Source organism: Salvelinus namaycush, chromosome 25 (assembly GCF_016432855.1).
Source record: "Salvelinus namaycush isolate Seneca chromosome 25, SaNama_1.0, whole genome shotgun sequence".
Classification (NCBI taxonomy): domain Eukaryota; kingdom Metazoa; phylum Chordata; class Actinopteri; order Salmoniformes; family Salmonidae; genus Salvelinus; species Salvelinus namaycush.
In genome coordinates, this window is record NC_052331.1 from 19,094,929 (window position 1) to 19,116,627 (window position 21,699).

Sequence of the window (21,699 nt, forward strand, 5' to 3'; positions counted from 1 at the left end):
ATTGGTCAACAGTAGAGATTCTTCAATCAAGTCTTTGTTGTCATTCAATGAGAGATGACTTGTTCTCCTTCACATTTTTTTATTGAAAAATACTGCACCAAACATCTTGGATGTAATATTGTGCGACGAAGATCTCTTTGGCAAAAATGTCTAAATTAATGACAGATTTCTTTAGTTATCATAGATTAATTCAGAGTATTTTGAGGAAGTGTATACTGGCTACTGTGTCTCAAAATGGACAAACTAATATTGTCACTTTTTCTGGCGAAGGTCTTTTAAGGGAGTACGCAGCACATTCGTTCGGTTCGGCCGGGTTCGGCGAGGCGCCAGCCGAACTGAAGCATGCTGACGCCTTAAGTCTTCCTCCTTGGCCTGAGAGACTGGGATAGGGAGAGATTGAATATTTCCGTAAACACTCCAGACAGCTGGTATTCCATGAATAGGAATATATATATATAATCAACAAATAGGTAATCAATCAACATAACTTTGCAACATCTTTTCCCTCCAATTCACATAGATTTTCTGACTCACTTGTGTTAAACAGCAGCTTGCCAAAGTATTGAGAAGGCAATCAGTCTATGGGGCATTTATTTAAGCTTAATCTCAGCTGGAAAGTATTGTGCTGGGATTAAACAATCAATCCAGTTGATAAAGTAAAAGAAGATTCAGTGGGTGTGTAAGGCGAGTCCATGCTTCATTACATTCCCATACCATGTGTGACCTTCCATAAACCAGGAGCTCACCTTGCATCAGCGTCACCACCTGTCAATCCAGCCTCTACTGTCTTCCAGATAGTGTGACTGGGGGCTTTGTTATTTATGACCTTGCCCAGGGGAGTGAAACCCTCTTTATTTTTCAAGTATTGTGGTGGCAGCATCATGTTACCGGCAGGGACTGGGGAGTTTGTCATGATCAAAATCAATATGAAATTACCAAACCCCAATAAAAGTTAGAGGAAACCCTGCCTCAGTCTTCTGAATACCTAACCGTGGGATAGTTTTATTTTTCAGCTGTGCAATTACACAAATGTTAATGCCAAAGACACACCAGAATGGTTTTCCAATAGGTGTTGAGTGTTCCTGAATAGTCCAGTCTCAATCCTAAATGAAAATCAGAGACAAGGTTTGAATTTAGCTTTCCATCAGTGACTCCCAACCAAATTCGCTGAGCTCGAGCAATTTTGACAAAAACAATGGGTATATGTTGCCCTAAGAGTTGGCCAAGTTGGTAGAATCTTATTCAAAATGATACCCAGCTATAATGGCTGCCTATGGTGCTTCCACCAAATTTTTACTCTGGGGTGTGAATACATACACAATCAATTAATTCATTTGGTAAATGTTCTATAACTTTTCTTTCGCTCTGATAATGTGGATTAGGTTGTGTACATCGGTAAGAAAAAAAATAGAATTTAATAAATGTTGAAATAAAATTTGAAGGCAGCAAAATGTGAAGACTGTGCGAGGGGTGGGTAGACTTTCACTAGACACTGCCACAAGAGGCAGCTGAGCTGGACGGCTCATAATAATGGCTGGAATGGTGTAAATGGAACGGCTACCTATTTGGTAGGTCAGGGTGGGACTAGGGTGGGAAATGTATGTTTATATTTCTTTGTTCCCATGCAGAGGCAGCTGTCTATCGTTGTCTCTGATTGGGGATCATACTTAGGCAGCCCTTTTTCCCACCTTCTATTGTGGGATCTTGTCTTTTTGTGTTGCATTCCTAGCTTTACGGTCGTTCAGTTGTTTATTGTTTTTGGTGGAACATTTAAAATTAAAAGAAAATGTACGCCTACCACGCTGCACCTTGGTCTTCATTTAACGACGGACGTAACAGGTATGAAACACATGGAAAGGTTTGGACTGAGCCTCCCATTCAAAGGCAAAGCTTTTGAGAGAATGGTTTAAACTACTATGCCAGTATTTCAACAGTGGTGTAAGCTCTAAATTTACTCGTCTTAAAAAAATTACCCAACTTTTACTCATAAGTATTGGACATTTGAACTAATGGTCAACTATTGTGCTGAGTTACCAAAAATGAGTAGTACTGTCAGGAAATTGAAATGAAACAAAATATACAACAAAATGCTCATGATTAAACCGACTATTGTCTATGTATCACAATAAAAGCCCACAAAAGACACACACATCACATAGCTGAAATGTTTGCCAGATCAGAACTTTACTTTCAGAGACAAAGAATACTGTGAGATAAGATAAGCTGTATCCTACATGCTAAATGTGTTACAGTAAAATATCAGATGTTCAGCAGGGAGTCTGCAGGACACAATACTCTGAATTCTGCTTCTGCTTGCTAAAACTAACTATTACCTGAGTGACTCACTCGAGTAGATACATAATCTAACAGGATCAAATTGACCTGGGTTTAGAAATAAAATGTGTGTGGGGAGATATTTTCCATAAAGAAAGCCGTTAGATATGTGGGCTGTCTGGGTGGGTGTTTTCCCTCTAGCAGGGTTTGTTTGTAAAGCCTATGGGTCGTCGCATGGATGATATAACGGTCTACACATTCTGATTTTGGGTATGTGGGTGGTGAGTATAGGGCTTATACTGATGTGGCATTTGATGCTTGATAGAGCTTGTAAAAACAAAGGAGTTTCCCATAAGTATGTGAGAGTCTGCATGTTTGACACAGTCCATAAAAAGAACCAAAGTTATTGCAATGGAAAGAATGACAAATTTCCCTCCAATTTTTTTTACAACAGGAATAGGCATCCAGCTGCTATGCAATGGCTCAGTGCACAGAAATAACAGTTCGCTTGCATCTCAGCAGGGTATATTCCTCTCCTTGATGGCAATTCTCCTCTAGGATATGCTTTATCAGGGACACCCTGGAGTTACAACCATCTACAATCTCATCTCAGGTTCTAGGGTTTTTCTGCTTCAGCTATATCTGCAGAGTTAACAATGTCACTGAAACACACACTCAGTCCCTCCAACTCAGTGGGCATACTGTGTGAAGGTGACCCATTGTTCTATAACTTCACAGGCACAAGGAGCTTTCCCAGAAGGGCCATTATCTATCTCTCATCTGGTGCTCAGGCTTGTAGCTAAGGGAACAACAGTCCACATGACAGAGTGAGTGGTGGTGGTGGCCAAATAGTTACTTTTATGATGACTTCTGAATCTATGTTGCCGTTGTGATTCTCTGCAAGGATTTCCTCAATCAGATAGACTTTACATAAATTCCTGTGTGTGTATATATAAATACATACAATATTTATAAGCCATGCATGTATGACGTTATAGTAAGTACATGTTACAGCTTCTCTATTATTCAGAGAAAGCCAAGGCTCTAGGGACAGACCAAGCTAAGGCTAGGCAGCATCACAGAGGATGTCATAACGGTGGCAGCTGTTTCCAATAGGCATGTGAGGTATTCTATTCAGTGGTTTTCTGGCTGTTTAAAGGTAATCTCAATAAAAGTGTTTTATTTTTATCTGGCTTATGCGGAAGTGGCACAATGACATGCTACTTTATATTAAAGGTCTTTATGTACATCATGTATATTACCTTTTTGGCCTTAGTCCAGGACAGTGAAGCATTGAGCTTCCATTTGTAGCTTTTAATTAAACCCCAGAATAGCGGAGGCAATCACTTCAGATGAATTTTCCATAACAACAACATCATTATTATATGTGACTCAATCTTCCTGTCAACACTGTACACATGTCAGGGACATAACATACGATGGTATAGGATACTGTACATAACATTCAATATGGGATTTTCTCAGAACACACCTACAGTACTGAGGTGGCATTAAAAGAGAATTCATGTAATGTAAATAAACTGAGGTGTTGTTGTTTGGTACAGTACTACCTATGCTATGTATTATTTGTTGATAGTATAACGTCATTCAATGACCCGTCCCAGGAAAATGATGATGTTATCAAAATGCTCCAAAGGAGAATTAACTACATGTCATATATACAGTATGTGTACCCTCCATCCACTACCTGCATTCATACACATCTGACCATTTGCTCTAAGTAAAATATTCCATCTTTGGGGGGCACTGGAAGAGAAGGCAAGGTTGTCCGTTACTGTACATTACATAGTACCCCAAAACACCTCTCAAACACAAACAAGCCAATCAGCAAAAGTCACAAGGCTTTTTGATATTATTTTGATTATTTGATTATTGCATTGAGTTTTCATCAAGCAAAGCTAATATTTGCATCGTTATGGTGTCTCTTAACCAGTAAATCTATCCCCATCCACAGTAACACACTAGAAAATTGCTGTGCGCTGTACAGGTTGTAAATAAATACTATGCAAGCATACACCAGCTGTCTCTAGACCTATTTAAGCTTTGTTGTAGTAAACAAGCCCTCAGCACACAGATTGATTTGTCTGCTCCGGCCCTTCCTGCAGTACAGTATTACTTATCTGTATGACACTGGACTGTCTCACTGACTTGTAACTCCAGCCAGGCTGTTCTGTTCTGCCTCACTGGGATAATAAGCCCCACTCTGAATATATATGGGAGAGGAGTGCTTGGTTAGCAAATTATGCTAACAATTCATTGAGTACGGTCTGCATAGGTAAGCTAGATCTATCTCACTGTCAATGTAATGGAAGCACTGTTATAGTAAGTGAAACTCTGAGGCAATAAGGAGGGATTCCCTGTGTTTTTGAGTCTATGCAACAGTGTCACCGGCGGGCCTCCCGGGTGGCGCAGTGGTCTAGGGCACTGCATCGCAGTGCTAGCTGCGCCACCAGAGTCTCTGGGTTCGCGCCCAGGCTCTGTCGCAGCCGGCCGCGACCGGGAGGTACGTGGGGCGACGCACAATTGGGCTAGCGTCGTCCGGGTTAGGGAGGGTTTGGCCGGTAGGGATATCCTTGTCTCATCGCGCTCCAGCGACTCCTGTGGCGGGCCGGGCGCAGTGCGCGCTAACCAAGGGGGCCAGGTGCACGGTGTTTCCTCCGACACATTGGTGCGGCTGGCTTCCGGGTTGGAGGCGCGCTGTGTTAAGAAGCAGTGCGGCTTGGTTGGGTTGTGCTTCGGAGGACGCGTGGCTTTCGACCTTCGTCTCTCCCGAGCCCGTACGGGAGTTGTAGCGATGAGACAAGATAGTAATTACTAGCGATTGGATACCACGAAAATTGGGGAGAAAAGGGGGATAAAAAATAAAAAATAAAAAAAACAGTGTCACCGGCATTGTTTGACTGCCTATAATAGATGTACTATATTTTGAGAATAGGTGTATTCTACTCCAGTCATTCTACTCGTGTCTTTTATCTAGTACAGTAAAACATATGATTTTTGAGCGTGAGGTAAATGTGAACTACTGTCCTGCTAAAGCCCTGCTCAACATCTCTGAAAACCTGGAGGTTTCCATTTTAGTTTACTAAGTCCTTTTATAAGTTTCTTCAACCATAGAGGAGCTCTGTTCTCCCAACTTCAGTAAGTCTTAAGTACAATCAGTGAACACCAGACAGATAGGTGACTCACAGTAACTCTGAATGGGGCGCTGTGCACGCCTGCAAGTCACATTATGTTGGTTTGCAAAGTGTAATTCCTATTGGAATCCAGCCAGAGTTAGGATATTCAGCAGTTGGAATTTTTAATCACCCACAGCCTGCATTCAGAATGACTGTCAGGGTTAGGGAAGTTGATAAGAAGACTAGCTAAACCATTCAAACTGGAACAACCATTTTTGTAGCAGGTGCAATAAAGCTAACTGACTGGATTAGTTTAGAAAAATGTATGTTATGTATCTTTGTGTAGCATAAGATTATTCAATCAATGTACATGCAAAAACACAGATATTAAAAACAATCCTAAAAAATCAACCTGCTGGTTGGCCGTGGTTTTGATGGGACTGTTTTACTCTCCACAGTGTAAAATAATAACTCTGATTATTAACACCAACACTAGGGGTTCTTATACACCACTGAGTGTTAATTGCACTCTTACAGAGTGAATTAAACTGGTAATCTAGTCGTTAGAGCATTGGGCCAGTAACTGAAAGGTTGCTGGATCAAATCCCCGAGCTGACAGGGTAAAAATCTGTTGTTCTGCCCCTGAGCAAGGCAGTTAACCCACTGTTCACCGGGTGCCGAAGACGTGGATGTCAATTAAGGCAGCCACTCGCACCTCTCTGATTCAAAGGGGGTTGGGTTAAATGTGGAAGACACATTTCAGTTGAAGGCATTCAGTTGTACAACTGACTAGGTATCTCCCTTTCCTGAATCAACACTAGAAATGTTACATTGAAAAATCAACACTGGCCTATTTGCGGTGTGATGTGGCCTGTAAAGTACTCACTTAGTGAAAGCCACAGGCCTTTAAAATTAAAGAATTGAATAACCATGTCACAAACAAATACAGTCATGGGTGTTTAACTCTACGATTCACTCAAAGAAAAGGCACTCTGGGAAATATGCAAATTAGGCTTTACACCATACAGTGTTAAAACAACACCCCAAAATGATTTACTGTAACACTACAGGTGTTAATTTCTTCCACTGAGAAACTGTAACAGCATTAGCACTAAGCAAAGTGTTATGTTTTACACTTTAGGTGTTGGGTATTACTCTACTGTAGAGCTATGCAAACACCACAATCAAGTTAATTTGAACACGTTAAGAGTTGAATGGAGAACACTGCAAAATAGTTCAATCTTTAACACTTTCAAAAGTGTTATTTTAACACAAGTTCAGTGCGACTCATATGTTCACTGAGTTAAATCTTTAATACTTTCAAAAGTGTTCATGTACACCCTTAATTTTGCTGTGTAAAGACCTACAGAAGAATCTAATACAATATATTTCTGTGCGTTATGCTTTCTACATACACTGTATCCCCAGCCCCACGGAAAACTACAGAGTAAATAATACAACGAACAACATCAGTCATTGTGAGTATTGCAGGTTCCATGTTTGTGCTTTCTTCATTGCTGTGAAGTGGGACAACTTGAGTCAGGCGAGGGGGAGGTGTAAGTAAGAAGCACGAGAGGCTGTCCATTGGGATCCTCTGTTTAACATCTCTTATCTCCAAAGTTACTACAGAATGACAAAACAATCTTGTGCAGTGTTTATCCTTCATAAGAATGATTAAAGTACCTACTGCCACGTGAGTACAGAATGAAGTGTCTGTTCCAGCACTCCAGTGAGTCAAACAGTGCCATGTGTCGGCCATTTTGAAAAGGGACAATAACTTCCTACATGGGTTGTCATGAGAAACCCAGGCTTCTATACAGGAGCCATCTCCATGTCCCTCCATCTGTTTGATAGCAGAATGAATGAGCTTCCATCAGCAGAGTAGAGGAAGGCTATAAGGCTTCGAGAGGGTATGCGACCACATACAGTAATGTCCGATTTCACTGGTGGGTCTTTTGAGTATACGTCAGCCGCTCTGCTATACAGTAGAGATAGGGGGTTAGGAGGCAGGTGTCAGAGCAGCCAGAGGTGAAACATGACAACAGGCATTTATTTATAAAATCTGCCTGTACAGTACGCCTCTCCTGACCTACTAACAGGACCTGTCGTCAATCCCTGTTCGTCCCAATGCTCATGCATTATCTTGTCCTCACATACAACAAGGTTCAAAGTTTATTTGTCACGTGCACAGGTGTAAAACAGTACAGTAATAAACAACGGTTTACGCATAATACACAATCTGTGCAGTGCACTACACCCTCATTTTCCTCTACTCTGTATGATCATTAGTTGTTGGAGACTTGTGTTGCAGAGTGTAGGCTGAAAGCAGTGAGTGGAGCATTCCTAGCAATCTGGTCTCAGAGCATTATGTATTATTCTATATATAAATCTGAGACACCCCATTTAGTATGATATGTTACGTTTCATATGGTATGTATTCATTTGTCGATGTCCATCATCCATTTTGTATGATAGATTACGAATTACAATCGTATGATATGTTACTAATTGCAATTCGTACAATATGTTACGAAATGATGTTACATTTCGTATGGTATGTATTAATTTGTGGATGTCATCATCCATTTCACATGATATGTTACAAATTACAATTTGTATGATATGTTACGAATTTTAATTCATACGATATGTTACGAATTGCAATTCGTACAATAGGTTACGGATTTGCTAAATGAGTTGTTGCTAATGTTAGCTAGGTGGCTAACATTAGCTAGCTGGCTAACATTAGTTAGGGTTAAGGTTAGGAGTTAGGTTAAAGTTAGGGTTAGAGGAAGGGTTAGTTAAATGGTTAGGGTTATGGGAATGGTTAGCTAACCTGCTAAGTAGTTGAAAAGTAGTAAGTAGTTGCTAATTAGCTGAAATGCTAAAGTTGTCCGTGAAGAGATTCGAACACGCATACCTTTGGGTATATATGGTAGTATATACTATAGTAATTACTTAGTGTTTTTGCGGACTGTAGTATTTACTGTAGTGTTTTAACTGACATTACTGTAGTATATACTATAGTGTTTTATTATCTTTGACTTAGCAGTGAAGGCTTTGTCCTTGAGGAAAACTACTAGACAAATTACTTAAAGTGCAAATTTTCCATAACCTGTAGGTAGGTAGGACTAAGGTCTGAACGAACAGTTCAGAGCTTCTGCTATTTTTTATAACCTGTAGGGAACACAATAAATTGCCTTCATTCTGTGTGAAATAAAAGTGTTTAACAGGATTTTTGAATGGCTGCCTTATCTCTGTACCCCACACATACAATTATCTGTAAGTTCCCTCAGTCAAGCAGTGAATTTCAAACACAGATTCAACCACAAAGACCAGGGAGGTTTTCCAATGCCTCGCAAAGAAGGGATTCTATTGGTAGATACAACAAAAAAAGACATTGAATATCCCTTTTGAGTTTATTTATATTTTTACAGGGGCTATGCACATACAACCACAGTCCCTTGGCAGGTTATTAAAAACAATTACAATATTAATACAGACAAACAATGAGCAGTGAGCACATGCAGAGAAACATAGCACAAGCAACACGTAGCATGCAGAAAGAGCAATAGCACAAAAAGCAACAAAGCAATACATAAACAGTTTTTACACACCTCACAAGCTACAGACAACAGATAACATGGAAAGTGGCAATACACCGCTAGGAATTATGTTCACAAGTCGGATTGTCCTTTAGCCATGTCTTTATGTTTTTTTGTTAAGGTGTGATAGGTGGTGCAGTTATGTGTGTCTGATGGCAGTGTGTTCCAGACATGGGAAGCTCTCACAGAGAAAGCAGTTTGACTAAAGGTGCTTTGAGCATTGTGAAGTCATTAATTACACTTTGGATGGTGTATCAATACACCCAGTGACTGCAAGGATACAGGCATCCTTCCTAACTCAGTTGCTGGAGAGGAAGGAATCCAACCGCTTAGGGATTTTACCATGATGTAAATAGTGACTTTAAAACAGTTTATTGACAGAGTGGAAAGAAGAAAGCTTGTCCAGAATAAAAATATAACAAAACATGCATCCTGCTTGCAACAAGGCACTAAAGTAATACTGCCAAAAATGTGGCAAAGAAATCACATTATTGTCCTGAATAAAAAGTGTTATGTTTGGGGCAAATCCAGTACAACGTATTACTGAGTACCATCCTCCATATTTTCAAGCATAGTGGTGGCTACGTCATGTTATAGGTATGTTAGTAATCGTTAAGGACGGGGAAGTTTTTCAGGATAGAAGAAAAAACAGAATGGAGCTAACCACAGGCAAAATCCTAGAGGAAGACCTGGTTTAGTCTGCTTTCCACCATACACTGGGAGAGGAATTCACCTTTCAGCAGGGCAATAACCAAAAACACAAAGCCATATCTACACTGGAGTTGCTTACCAAGAAGACAGTGAATGTTCCTGAGTGGCCGAGTCACAGTTTTGACTGCTGGAAAATCTATGGCAAGACCTGAAAATGGTTGTCTAGCAATAATCAACAACCGATTTGACAGAGCTTCAAGAATTTTTTTGATAATTATGGGCAAATGTCGCAAAATCCAGGTGTGGAAAGCTCTTAGACTTACCCCAAAAAACTCGTAGCTTTAATCGCTGCCAAAGGTGCTTCTACAAACTATTGACTCGGGTGTGAATACTTATTTTCAATATTTGCTTTTTTTCTCACTTTTTCATTATCTGGTATTGTGTGTAGAATGTTGAATTCAAGCTGTAACACAACAAAATGTGGAATAAGTCAAGGGGTATGAATACTTTCTGAAGACATTGTACTGTATATGGTCTATACTTGGCAAGTAGGTGTCTCACTTATGGCCGGCATACATTGGGATATCAGGGAGGGGAATGGGCAGGGTATAGGTAAATTGAATACGGCAGTATATACTATAGTAATTACTGTAGTGTTTTTGCGGACTGTAGTGTTTTTGCATACATTACTGCAGTATTTACAGTAGTGTTTTTGTGGTCTGTAGTATACTGTAGTATTTACTATAGTATACTACAACATTCTATAATAAGTACTACTGTCACAGCCGTCGTAGGGAGGAGACCAAGACGCAGCGTTGTAAGCGTACATTCTTCTTTATTAAAGAACGAACACTGAACAAAACGAACAAAATAACAAAACAAACCATGAAGCTAATATGGATAGTGCAGACAGGCAACTAAACATAGATCAAGAACCCACAAAACCAAAAGGGAAAATGGCAACCTAAATATGATCCCCAATCAGAGACAACGATAAACAGCTGCCTCTGATTGGGAACCAATTCAGGCCACCATAGACATACATATACCTAGACTTACCAAAACCCCTAGACATACAAAAAACCCTAGACAATACAAAACAACCATACCCACCCTCGTCACACCCTGACCTAACCAAAATAATAAAGAAAACATAGATAACTAAGGTCAGGGCGTGACAACTACAGTACACATGATTGAGGTATACTACAGTGTTTAGTATAGTATTCTACATTTTACTACAAAATTCTATAGTAAGTACTGTAGTATTCTATAGTAACTAGTATTTTTTCATGTGGGCATTGAAATATAATTAAGTCAGTTAAGATGGCATCTCATGGAGACAACATGCGCAGTTTGAGCTCCTCAAGGACGTGACGTCGCAGGCTAGCTCAGTGCTGTCCTCTCTCATTGAGTAAATCAAGTTGAAGGCCGACTGGGGTACCATTAGCAACTAAATTATCCTGATAACTTCTTCTGTGTGTGATTAAAAAAATAATTGGTTCAAGGACATACATTTGGTGTATTAGAAGCAGTTATTGGTACCATGGTTGTCTTCTAATTTTTTTTTTATTTACATGCAGATTGACCATGAAGATTGCAATTTTTCCATTCACTATAATGGGGATCCTGTTTTCAGCTAACAATGCCTGCAGTACCACAGTTGGCCTTGAACTTCTGTGGTGTCAATGAGAGGGACAGTTGTTCTCCCCTGGGCAGAATTTTTGAAACTCCTCCCAGGGGTCGTGGTGGACTAATAGACTGCTGCAGTGTGTTACTGGGCTGCTACACTGACCACGTTTACATGTACACAGTATTCAGGGAATTTAGCTCATATCCTGGTTAACGTCTCAGGGCTCTACAGTACAACCATTTTACTCACATTTGCGCCTAAAAATAGATGTGCTCATACTTGATCTTTTCAGTTTGTACACATGTGCGAGTTCTGATTTTAAAGCAACAACAAAGAAATGCTGCTGTAACTATTTTCAAAGTATTTCTCCTGTTTTGTTTCATAGCTGGTATATAATCAAACAAATAATTATGTAGAGTCCTATATATCCCATATATCCAGTGCCTGGGGTGCTGTGTGCACTGTGAGAAGTGGTGCTGAAAACTTCATTTTTAGAAGTGCACAGGCATAGAAGTCACTTGTGTAGCACACACCCCCACAGCCCCCTGGAGGTCGGGCCCCCCAGATTTGCAGACTGCACTAGCATCTAATAGTCCCCGCGATATGCAACTTTTCATGGAAGTCAGGAACCAATACACGCAGTCAGTTAGGAAAGCAAAGGCTAGCTTTTTCAAACAAAAATTTGCATCCTGTAGCTCTAACTCCAAAAAGTTTTGGGACACTGTAAAGTCCATGGAGAATAAGAGCACCTCCTCCCAGCTGCCCACTGCACTGAGGCTAGGAAACACTGCCATCACCGATAAATCCATGATAATCGAGAATTTCAATAAGCATTTCTCTACGGCTGGCCATGCTTTCCTCCTGGCTACCCCAAACCCGGCCAACAGCTCCGCACCCCACGCAGCTACTTGCCCAAGCCTCCCCAGCTTCTCCTTCACCCAAATCCAGATAGCAGATGTTCTGAAAGAGCTGCAAAACCTGGACCCGTACAAATCAGCTGGGCTAGACAATCTGGACCCTCTCTAAAATTATCCGCCGCCATTGTTGCAACCCCTATTACCAGTCTGTTCAACCTCTCTTTCCTATTGTCCGAGATCCCTAAAGATTGGAAAGCTGCCGCGGTCATCCCCCTCTTCAAAGGGGGTGACACTTAGACCCAAACTGTTATAGACCTACTGTATATCCATCCTGCCCTGCCTTTCTAGTCTTCGAAAGCCAAGTTAACAAACAGATCACTGACCATTTCGAATCCCACCGTACCTTCTCCGCTGTGCAATCCAGTTTCCGAGCTTGTCACCTCAGCCACGCTCAAGTTACTAAATGATATCATAACCGCCATCGATAAAAGACAGTACTGTGCAGCCGTCTTCATCGACCTGGCCAAGGCTTTTGACTCTGTCAATCACCGTATTTTTATCGGCAGACTCAACAGCCTTAGTTTCTCAAATGACTGCCTCGCCTGGTTCACCAACTGCTTCTCAGATAGAGTTCAGTGTGTCAAATCGGAGGGCCTGTTGTCCGGACCTCTGGCAGTCTCTATGGGGGTACCACAGGGTTCAATTCTCGGGCTGACTCTTTTCTCTGTATATATCAACAATGTCGCTCTTGCTGCGGGAGATTCCCTGATCCACCTCCTCTACGCAGACGACTCCATTCTGTATACATCTGGCCCTTCTTTGGACACTGTTAACAAACCTCCGAACAAGCTTCAATGCCATACAACACTCCTTCCGTGGCCTCCAACTGCTCTTAAACGCTAGTAAAACTAAATTTTCAACCTGCTCGCACCCGTCAGCCCGACTAGCATCACTAATCTAGACGGTTCTGACTTAGAATATGTGGACAACTACAAATACCTAGGTGTCTGGCTAGACTGTAAACTCTCCTTCCAGACTCATATTAAACATCTCCAATCAAAAATTAAATCTAGAGTCGGCTTCCTATTTCGCAACAAAGCCTCCTTCAATCGCGCTGCCAAACATACCCTCGTAAAACTGACTATCCTACCGATCCTCGACTTCGGCGATGTCATTTACAAAATAACCTCCAACACTCTACTCAGCAAACTGGATGTAGTCTATCACAGTGCCATCTGTTTTGTCTCCAAATCCCCATATACCACCCACCACTGCGACCTGTATGCTCTCGTCGGCTGGCCCTCGCTACATATTCGTCGCCAGACCCGCTGGCTCCAGGTCATCTATAAGTCTTTGCTAGGTAAGCTCCACCTTATCTCTGCTCACTGGTCACCATAACAACACGCGCTCCAGCAGGTATATCTCACTGGTCATCCCCAAAGCCAACACCCCCTTTGGCCGCCTTTCCTTCCAGTTCTCTGCCGCCAATGACTGGAACGAATTGCAAAAATCGCTGAAGTTGGAGACTTATATCTTCCTCACTAACTTTAAGCATCAGCTATCTGAGCAGCTTAACGATCGCTGCAGCTGTACACAGCCCATCTGTAAATAGCCCATCCAATCTACCTACCCCATCCCCAATGTTGTTTTTTGCTCTTTTGCACACCAGTATTTCTACTTGCACATCATCATCTGCACATCTATCACTCCAGTGTTAATTTGCTAAATTGTAATTACTTCGCTAGTATGGCCTATTTATCGTCTTACCACCTCACGTCATTTGCACACACTGTACTGTACAGTATATATACTTTTTCTATTGTGTTATGGACTGAACATTTGTTTATTCCATGTGTAACTCTGTGTTTGTGTCGCACTGCTTTGCTTTATCATGGCCAGGTTGCAGTTGTAAATGAGAACTTGTTCTCAACTGGCCTACCTGGTTAAATAAAAGTGAAAAAACCCTGTCATAAGTCATTAAAAAAAAATATTTGCTTAAATAAATCAATTTTATCTCTCAGCCTCATGGCAAAATGTGTAGAAGAGCAGGAAATTAGCTCAGGGATTCTAGAATATTGGGGAAATCCTTGTCCAGCAGAGAAACTTGATTTTCACGCTTAAGATTTACAATTTGAGGAAAATATGTGTTGTGAATTTTCATGTCAGCTCTACAAATGGAAATGCCCTTCTCTGGAACAGAGGATCCCAATTTCAAACTCTCCAATAAAGTGTTTAAAAACTGCCAATAATGGATATTAACTGAAATATATTATGTAGTTTATTGAAATGGCCCTTTGTGACTTTTATAGAATAGTTCTCTCAAAACTGTGATTCCTAAAAGATGAGTCCAGCGATTTGGTCAACTTCGTCAGATTTGTCTAAAATCCTGAATTCATCAGGAATGAGCAGGGTCAGCTATACCATAAGGACCCCTTATTCATGTCCTCATTACATGTAGTGTAGCAAGACCACTCATGGTCTGTAAAAATCTCTACTTTTGAGAACCTTCCAGAAGGACAACTATCTCTGCAGCACTCCACCAATCAGGCTTTTATGGTGGAGTGGCCAGAAGGAAGCAACTCCTCAGTAAAAGGCACATGACAGCCCGCTTGGAGTTTGCCAAAAGGCACCTAAAGGACTCCGATCATGAGAAGCAAGAGTCTCTGGTCTGATGAAACCAAGATTGAACTCTTTGGCCTGAATGCCAAGTGTCACTTCTGGAAGAAACCTGGCACCATCCCTACGGTGAAGCATGGTGGTAGCAGCATCATGCTGTGGGGATGTTTTTCAGTGGAAGGATTGGGAGAATAGTCAGGATCAAGGGAAAGATGAACGGGGCAAAGTACAGAGATCCTTGACGAAAACCTGCTCCAGAGCGCTCAGGACCTCAGACTGGGGCGAAGGTTCATCCTCCAACAGGACAACGACCCTAAGCACACAGCCAAGACAACGCAGGAGTGGCTTCGGGACAAGTCTCTGAATGTCCTTGAGTGATTCAGACAGAGCCCAGACTTAAACCCGATCTAACATCTCTGAAGAGACCTGAAAATATTTGTGCAGCGACGCTCCCCATCCAACATTACAGAGCTTGAAAGGATCTGCAGAGAAGAATGGGAGAAACTCCCCAAATACAGGGGTGCCAAGCTTGTAGAGTCATACTTAAGAAGACTTGAGTCTGTAAAAAAGTACTGAGTAAAGGGTCTGAATACTTATGTAAATGTGATATTTCCATTATTTATTTTTAATACATTTGCAAATATTTTGAAAACCCAGTTTTTCCTTTGTCATTATGTTGTATTGTGTGTAGATTGATGAGGGTGAAAACTATTTAATACATTTTAGAATAAGGCTGTAATGTAACAAAATGTGGAAAAAGTCAAAGGGTCTGAATACTTTTCGAATGCACTGTATTTGCTGTGCTAGGGATAATGTTTGCTTTAGAAATGTTTTATGTTCTACATCTAGAAAATGCAAAAGAAATTTGCCCTGATTCAATTAATAGTGATTTAAAAACAAAACGAAGTTTGGAGATTTGTATTACATATTTGAATATTCTAATGTTACAATTAAACAATCAAGGCCTTTGACCACTTGTTGGATAATAATTGTAAAAATGAAATGCCTTTATGGTGTCTGGAGTTGACAAATCTAGTAAGTTTCATTTTATGATTATGATGATTTTTTAATTAAGAGGCTGTTCCTTTACATGGTGTGATAGCTGATACTTTGGTCTATGAAAATACATATGAGAACTTTTACAGATGCATCATTGAGAGCATCCTGTCAGGCTGTATTACCACCTGGTACGGCAACTGCACCGTCCACAATCACAGGGTTCTCCAGAGGGTGGTTCAGTCTGCCCAACGCATCGCAGGGGGTACACTGTCTGCCCCCCAGGACATCTACAGCACCTGGTGCCACAGGAAGGCCAAGAAGATCATCAAGGACCTCAGCCACCTGAGCCACGGCCTGTTCACCCTGCTACCATCCAGAAGGCGAGGTCAATATAGGTGCATCAAAGCTTGGACAGGAATGCTGAAAAAAACGATTTTATCTCAAGGCCATCAGGCTATTTCATAGTCACCACCAATGTTCCCTCTAAACTGCGCGCAGTAGCCCCGAGACCGCCCCGCAGAGCGCAGAATAAATATCAGCCCAGGGAGAGAAGCATCAGATTGAACTTCACTCAATTTACTAGAGTTTTCCCTTTTAGTTAACACTATCAACATTTCCCTTTACTGTTGCAAATGTGATCGAATCAATGCAATATTAGTCACTTTCAATGCAACATTCCTGAAACAAAACGAACTACGGAAGAGATTGTGTTGTAGGCACAACGCATCAGAGTAGGATTCTATTGTGCACGACTCAGCCGGTACTCTACACAGACTGGTGCTGCATAACCAGTAGGCCCGTACGAAAATAGACCATTGCCATATATGGATATGTGCTATTTACTTTGAACTGAAAGGTTTACAGCTGTGGACGTGAGTCGATGAGCTTGTTTTGAGATCAAAGCAAGAGCTGCATGTAGCCACTTGTGCACACTTTGTTCATATCCTTTGTTAGTGACTTATTAGCCCAGTTATTGATAATGTGTAGTCAGCAATAGGGGAGTGATTGCTTCCTGCAAGAGCACAAAACGTGTACATTTCTAGACCTATTTGAAAAGCAAGTCATATAAAGAGCTTTTTTTTTGTCTTAAAGGTGCAGTGTTGTATTTTGAGACAGGCTTGAATAAATTCTGTAGCCAATAGACCGAGGGTAGCATAATTTGTCTGATTCTCTGTAATAATGGTATGGGAATAATAATGCACTTTATTTTGTAAAGTGGTTTCTTGCATCAAACAACACAACAAGTCCAGTCACCTCCTTGTCTGAAGGACAAGTGGATAAACAGGTTAATGTCAAGCCCTGCATGTTTTCTTTCAAAAGTCTCATGGAGCGTAGGCTTACATTGAACTGCTACTGTAGGCTGAATGATACAACAGCTATTTCCATTTAAAAAATGGGATGCATTTTCTCCATTGTTTTTGATGGTAGGCCAGTCTGGAAGGCCTACATTATGATCAAATAGCTACAGTAGCCTACTTGGCCACTGTTATAACTGTAACTTAAAGCAGGTACAGCCTCAGTGTTCACAGAATTTTCACAAGGTTCCAGTTTGAGCTCAGCAGACCTGAAATTTGATCTGTGTCGATTATTTTTTTTATGGAACATTGGTCACCACTAGCTAGCCTCCTGCCCTGAACTTTAGTCACTAACCGGGCTACCACCCGGTTACTCTACCATGCACCTTAGAGGCTGCTACCCTATGTACATAATCAATGAACACTTGTCACTTTAATAATGTTCACATACTGTTATACCCACTTCATATGTAAATACTGTATTCTAGTCAAGGCCTATTCTATTTAACTTTGCTGTACAGATACTATTCTTCAGATATACTACATATTCTATCATATTGTCTATACATTCCGTCAAATATATATATATTTATACTCCGGACTCTGACATTGCTCGTCCTAATTTTTCTATATTTCTTCATTTGATTCTTTAACTTTTTAGATTTGTGTGTATTGTTAGATTTTACTGCACTGTTGGAGCTAGGAAAACAAGCATTTCGCTACACCCGCAATAACATCTGCTAATCAGTTGAAGGCATTCAGTTGTACAACAAACTAGGTATCTCCCTTTCCCTTTAAATATGTGTATGGAACCAATCACATTTTATTTTAAGTTTACCAGCAGCGACTGAGTTTAGAACAAAACTCTCTGGATAGTGCTGCCACTCTCAGGAAAGATACTGCAATGGCAGACTACAGAAGGGACAATATGTCTGTGAAAGCCTCTAGATCAGGGCTCTACAAGCCTGTTCCTGAAGAGCAGCTACAGTCCTGTAGGTTTTCACTCCAACCCTAATCTACCACACCTGATTTTAATAATTAGCTGGTTGATAAGCACCAGGTTAGTTACAACTGGGGTTTGAGCGAAAACCTACAGGAGGGTAACTCTCCAGGAGTTTGAGACTCCTGCGCTAGATACTGCAGTTTGTCATGAAATAGTGTCATCCTATCCATATACATCCACTGATAGGAGAAGAGCAGCGACTCACCTGAGTGAACTTCTCAGTGACCCCGTGTGTGCGGTCCATCAGTTTACACGGGGCGATTATGTCCCTCTCTGCGGACGGGCGGGCCACCAGGGGGTCGGGCCTGTATTCAAGTGGGTTGACCTGTGTCACGTGACTAAAGGTCCGGAAGCGGATAAGGTTTGGGTCAGACGTGGTGTCAGATGTAACATTACGCAGGCTGGACTTCATACAGGTCATTCCGCCTGAGAAGGAATACATGTTGATGATAGTGTTAGACTTAGAAGTCTAGGCTTACTCCTTGTTTATTTCATTGCCAGTGACATAGAGTTGAAGGCGATTTGTGCATGATACAATACATAGTGATGTTGAAAAGATGGAACATTAACGTAAGACAAGGATTCATCAATTACATGATTTGAGCTCCTCTTTCATCCTCAAATGTCTCCATACAGCTCCTGACAGCCCCGCCTTTTTATGTGTACCATACATGTCCTCAACCTGTCCTGTCCCTTCACCTGCCCTTGCCCATGCCTCCGCCCCCCATCCTTATCTTTGTCCTCTGCCCATGAGCCCTATCCCCTGTTCTCGTCTCTGTCTCCTCCTCTACCTGTGCTGCTGGGCCGCGTCTGGAGCTTCCCGTGCCAGCTGGCCCGTCCCCTCAGGATCTTGATGCCGTCCACGGAGGAGACGTGCCGCAGGCTGCAGAGGCTCTCACAGGAGTGGCTGGGCGTCACGATGCAGTTGGAGCCACATTCCTCATCCATCCGGAGGCAGTGCAGCCTGGGGGAGGACTGGGAGAAGCCCAGGGACAGGGCTGGGGGAGCATCGGATGTGTCTGTGGAGAGCAAGATGGACTCACCTACAAACACATATGAAATAAGTAAGCATTAAATAAGTAAATGAGAATGTGTTCTCAGTCAACTTACCTGGTAAAATAAGGGTAAAATAAATCAAATTAACATATGACGGCCTCTGCATTGTCAGGGACTAACTGCACTCCTACAGCAGTGTAGGAGGGCAAAAGGCTGAAGGCCATTTAGCAAACACTTTCATCCAAAGTGACTTAAAGTACAGTGAATGCATACGTTTTAGTACATGTGACCACAGTGGGAAACAAACCCACACCCTGGTGTTGCTCCCACCATGCTCTTACCAACTGAGCCACAAAGGACCACTCACCTCCCAGCAGGGCTCTCTGGTCCTCATCCCGGAGTAGTACCCCGGTGCACCCCAGACGCCGGCGCTCTGGCAGGGACAGCAGCTTTTTCAGCGCCACAGACTCATGACCCAGAGCAAGGAGGTCCCGCTGGTGGCCCAGCTCGGTGTCGTTCTCCAACCTATTCCGACATTCTGCACGTCAAAGGGGAAAGGTGGGCGAGCACAGTTTCTGAATACACTACACCGTAACAATGTCATTAAAATACTTTAATCTCTAAGATTTTACAGGAAAATCTTTGGACCCTACTCGTTAACACACAGAGGATGTGCTTTGCTTACTTAGGGTCAGCCAGGGGATGGGCAACTTGTGGTTGAGCTCTCTAGTTGGAGACCTGGGAATAGGTGGATCAGTGGGAAGCTCGAAGTTGAGGATGAAAATGATCACCAAGCCATCCTCATTTGTCACTGGCACCACATCGATTTTACAGGAGAAACACACACCTGGACGGACACACACACACACACACACACATACATACACACATCATCACCACCAGTGAGCAAACATGATTGTATTTTAAAGCATGCATACCAAAGTTCTCCTCTAGAGGGAGACACACAACATCAGATGAGAGCTGCATTGATCTGCCATGGAGTGGGTTTCCTCAAGGACACAATATTTACATTAAGGAAATATATCAATCCTGTAAATTGTCCGTCCTATGAATATGAGTATCTTCTCAATCTTTCTCTATCTCTGTTAGTGTATGAATGTCAGTCAGTGCTGTTTATGTGAGTTGTCACAGAGTACATCTTAGAGAGAAGAAAATAATGTTGCAGTGAAAGAAATAAAGTATTTATTGTTATCATTCAATATTCAGGATAGAACTATAGACTGCATAATATTGTAAGCATGTCTTGTGATGTAACTCCTACCCATCCCGTCTCAGTCCAACTGTGTCGGGTGACAGTGATACCAACCTGGTAGAAAGCTAAAGCTTTACCAGGAGCCAAACTAATCTGGCTTCCCCTGGGAGAACGGGAAAGGAGGGATAGGAGGGTGAGATAAAGTGAAAGAGAGCGAGGGGGTTAGGGAGAGCGAGGGGATTGGAGAGAGGGGGAGAGAGATTGAGCGAGAGAGGGAGAGGGTAGTAGGGAGAGCGAGGGGATTAGGGAGAGCAAGAAGGAGAGAGAGAGGGGGGGGGGGGCATGGAGGGCACTGACTGACTGTGTAGGTATGGGGAGGAAGTAGTCAGAAAATGCTGTAGCATGAAGGACACAGGACAGGCCTGACAGGGACAGTACTGAGGACAGGAGGAACATTCTGAATTATCACCCCTCCTGGATTAGAGCTCTAACATGGCCCCTTATTCTACCTTTAATTCATCTCATTGATATCACACAGTCATCTACCGTACTGCAAACCCATCTGCTACTGAACCCTTTGTTCTGGGCACACCACATCTATAATCCACACAGATTTACAGGCATATTGGATTGGCTAAATCACCTTTGACATGTGGAGCACACCTGAGAACACCATTAACTGCTAGATCATAACCATGGTGACCCTATCGAAAACTGAGTGAAGCTACACAAAGGATTTGACTGAAATCATTGGCTGGAATTATAAGAGTCCAAGTGGAAAAAGTGACCCAAATAAACCAGTACAAAAAAATGTAAACATACGTTAGCATAATGTATAACATATTTTTTTGTTCCCGCAGGAGATATTACAACTGCCTTGTCCTTGGTTCTTTATCTGGGGCAATAAGGAAACAAGATCATAGTTTACATGAAGAACATAAGCACCATATAAACCAAAATAAATTATAGGATTATATCCCGGAAAAGATTACCCCCCCACCATCTCTCTCTCTCCCTGTCTTTCTCTCCTTCTCAGTCATTCTCTCCCCCCTTCTCTTCCATCCATCCTTCCACCCTCCCTCCCTCATCACAAACAGTGAATTACTCATTGGAGATGTCTCTTTCTCTTCTTAAAGTATTTACATATTAGCTTGAGGAGAGAGCTGAACTATTGGTCTGTTTCTGCCGCTACTATCTTATCTCAGTCTGCAATAACACAGCCAGGGGACAGCTGAGCTGTTCAGACTGCTTAAAACTGGAACAGGACCAGAGATGCCTGACAGAATGATGGACATACCTGTTAGACTCATCCAATAAACAGTGGTGGAAAAAGTACCCAACTGTCATACTTAAGTAAAAGTAAAGATACCCTATTAGAAAATGACTCAAGTAAAAGTCACCCAGTATAATTCTACTTGAG

At 41.9% G+C, this 21,699-nt stretch overlaps 1 protein-coding gene across 1 annotated transcript in view; it reads right to left on the reverse strand.

The window, feature by feature from the left end:
• LOC120019828 (potassium voltage-gated channel subfamily H member 6-like) overlaps positions 1–21,699 on the reverse strand; it is an 82,360-nt gene that overhangs the window by 38,297 nt on the left and 22,364 nt on the right. The window contains exons 3-6 of the mRNA XM_038963242.1: positions 19,743–19,913; positions 19,434–19,604; positions 18,862–19,113; positions 18,276–18,496 (exon numbers count right to left, since the gene is read on the reverse strand). Of these exons, the coding sequence (XP_038819170.1) occupies positions 18,276–18,496; positions 18,862–19,113; positions 19,434–19,604; positions 19,743–19,913 (815 nt within the window). The remainder of the gene's footprint in view (positions 1–18,275; positions 18,497–18,861; positions 19,114–19,433; positions 19,605–19,742; positions 19,914–21,699) is intronic.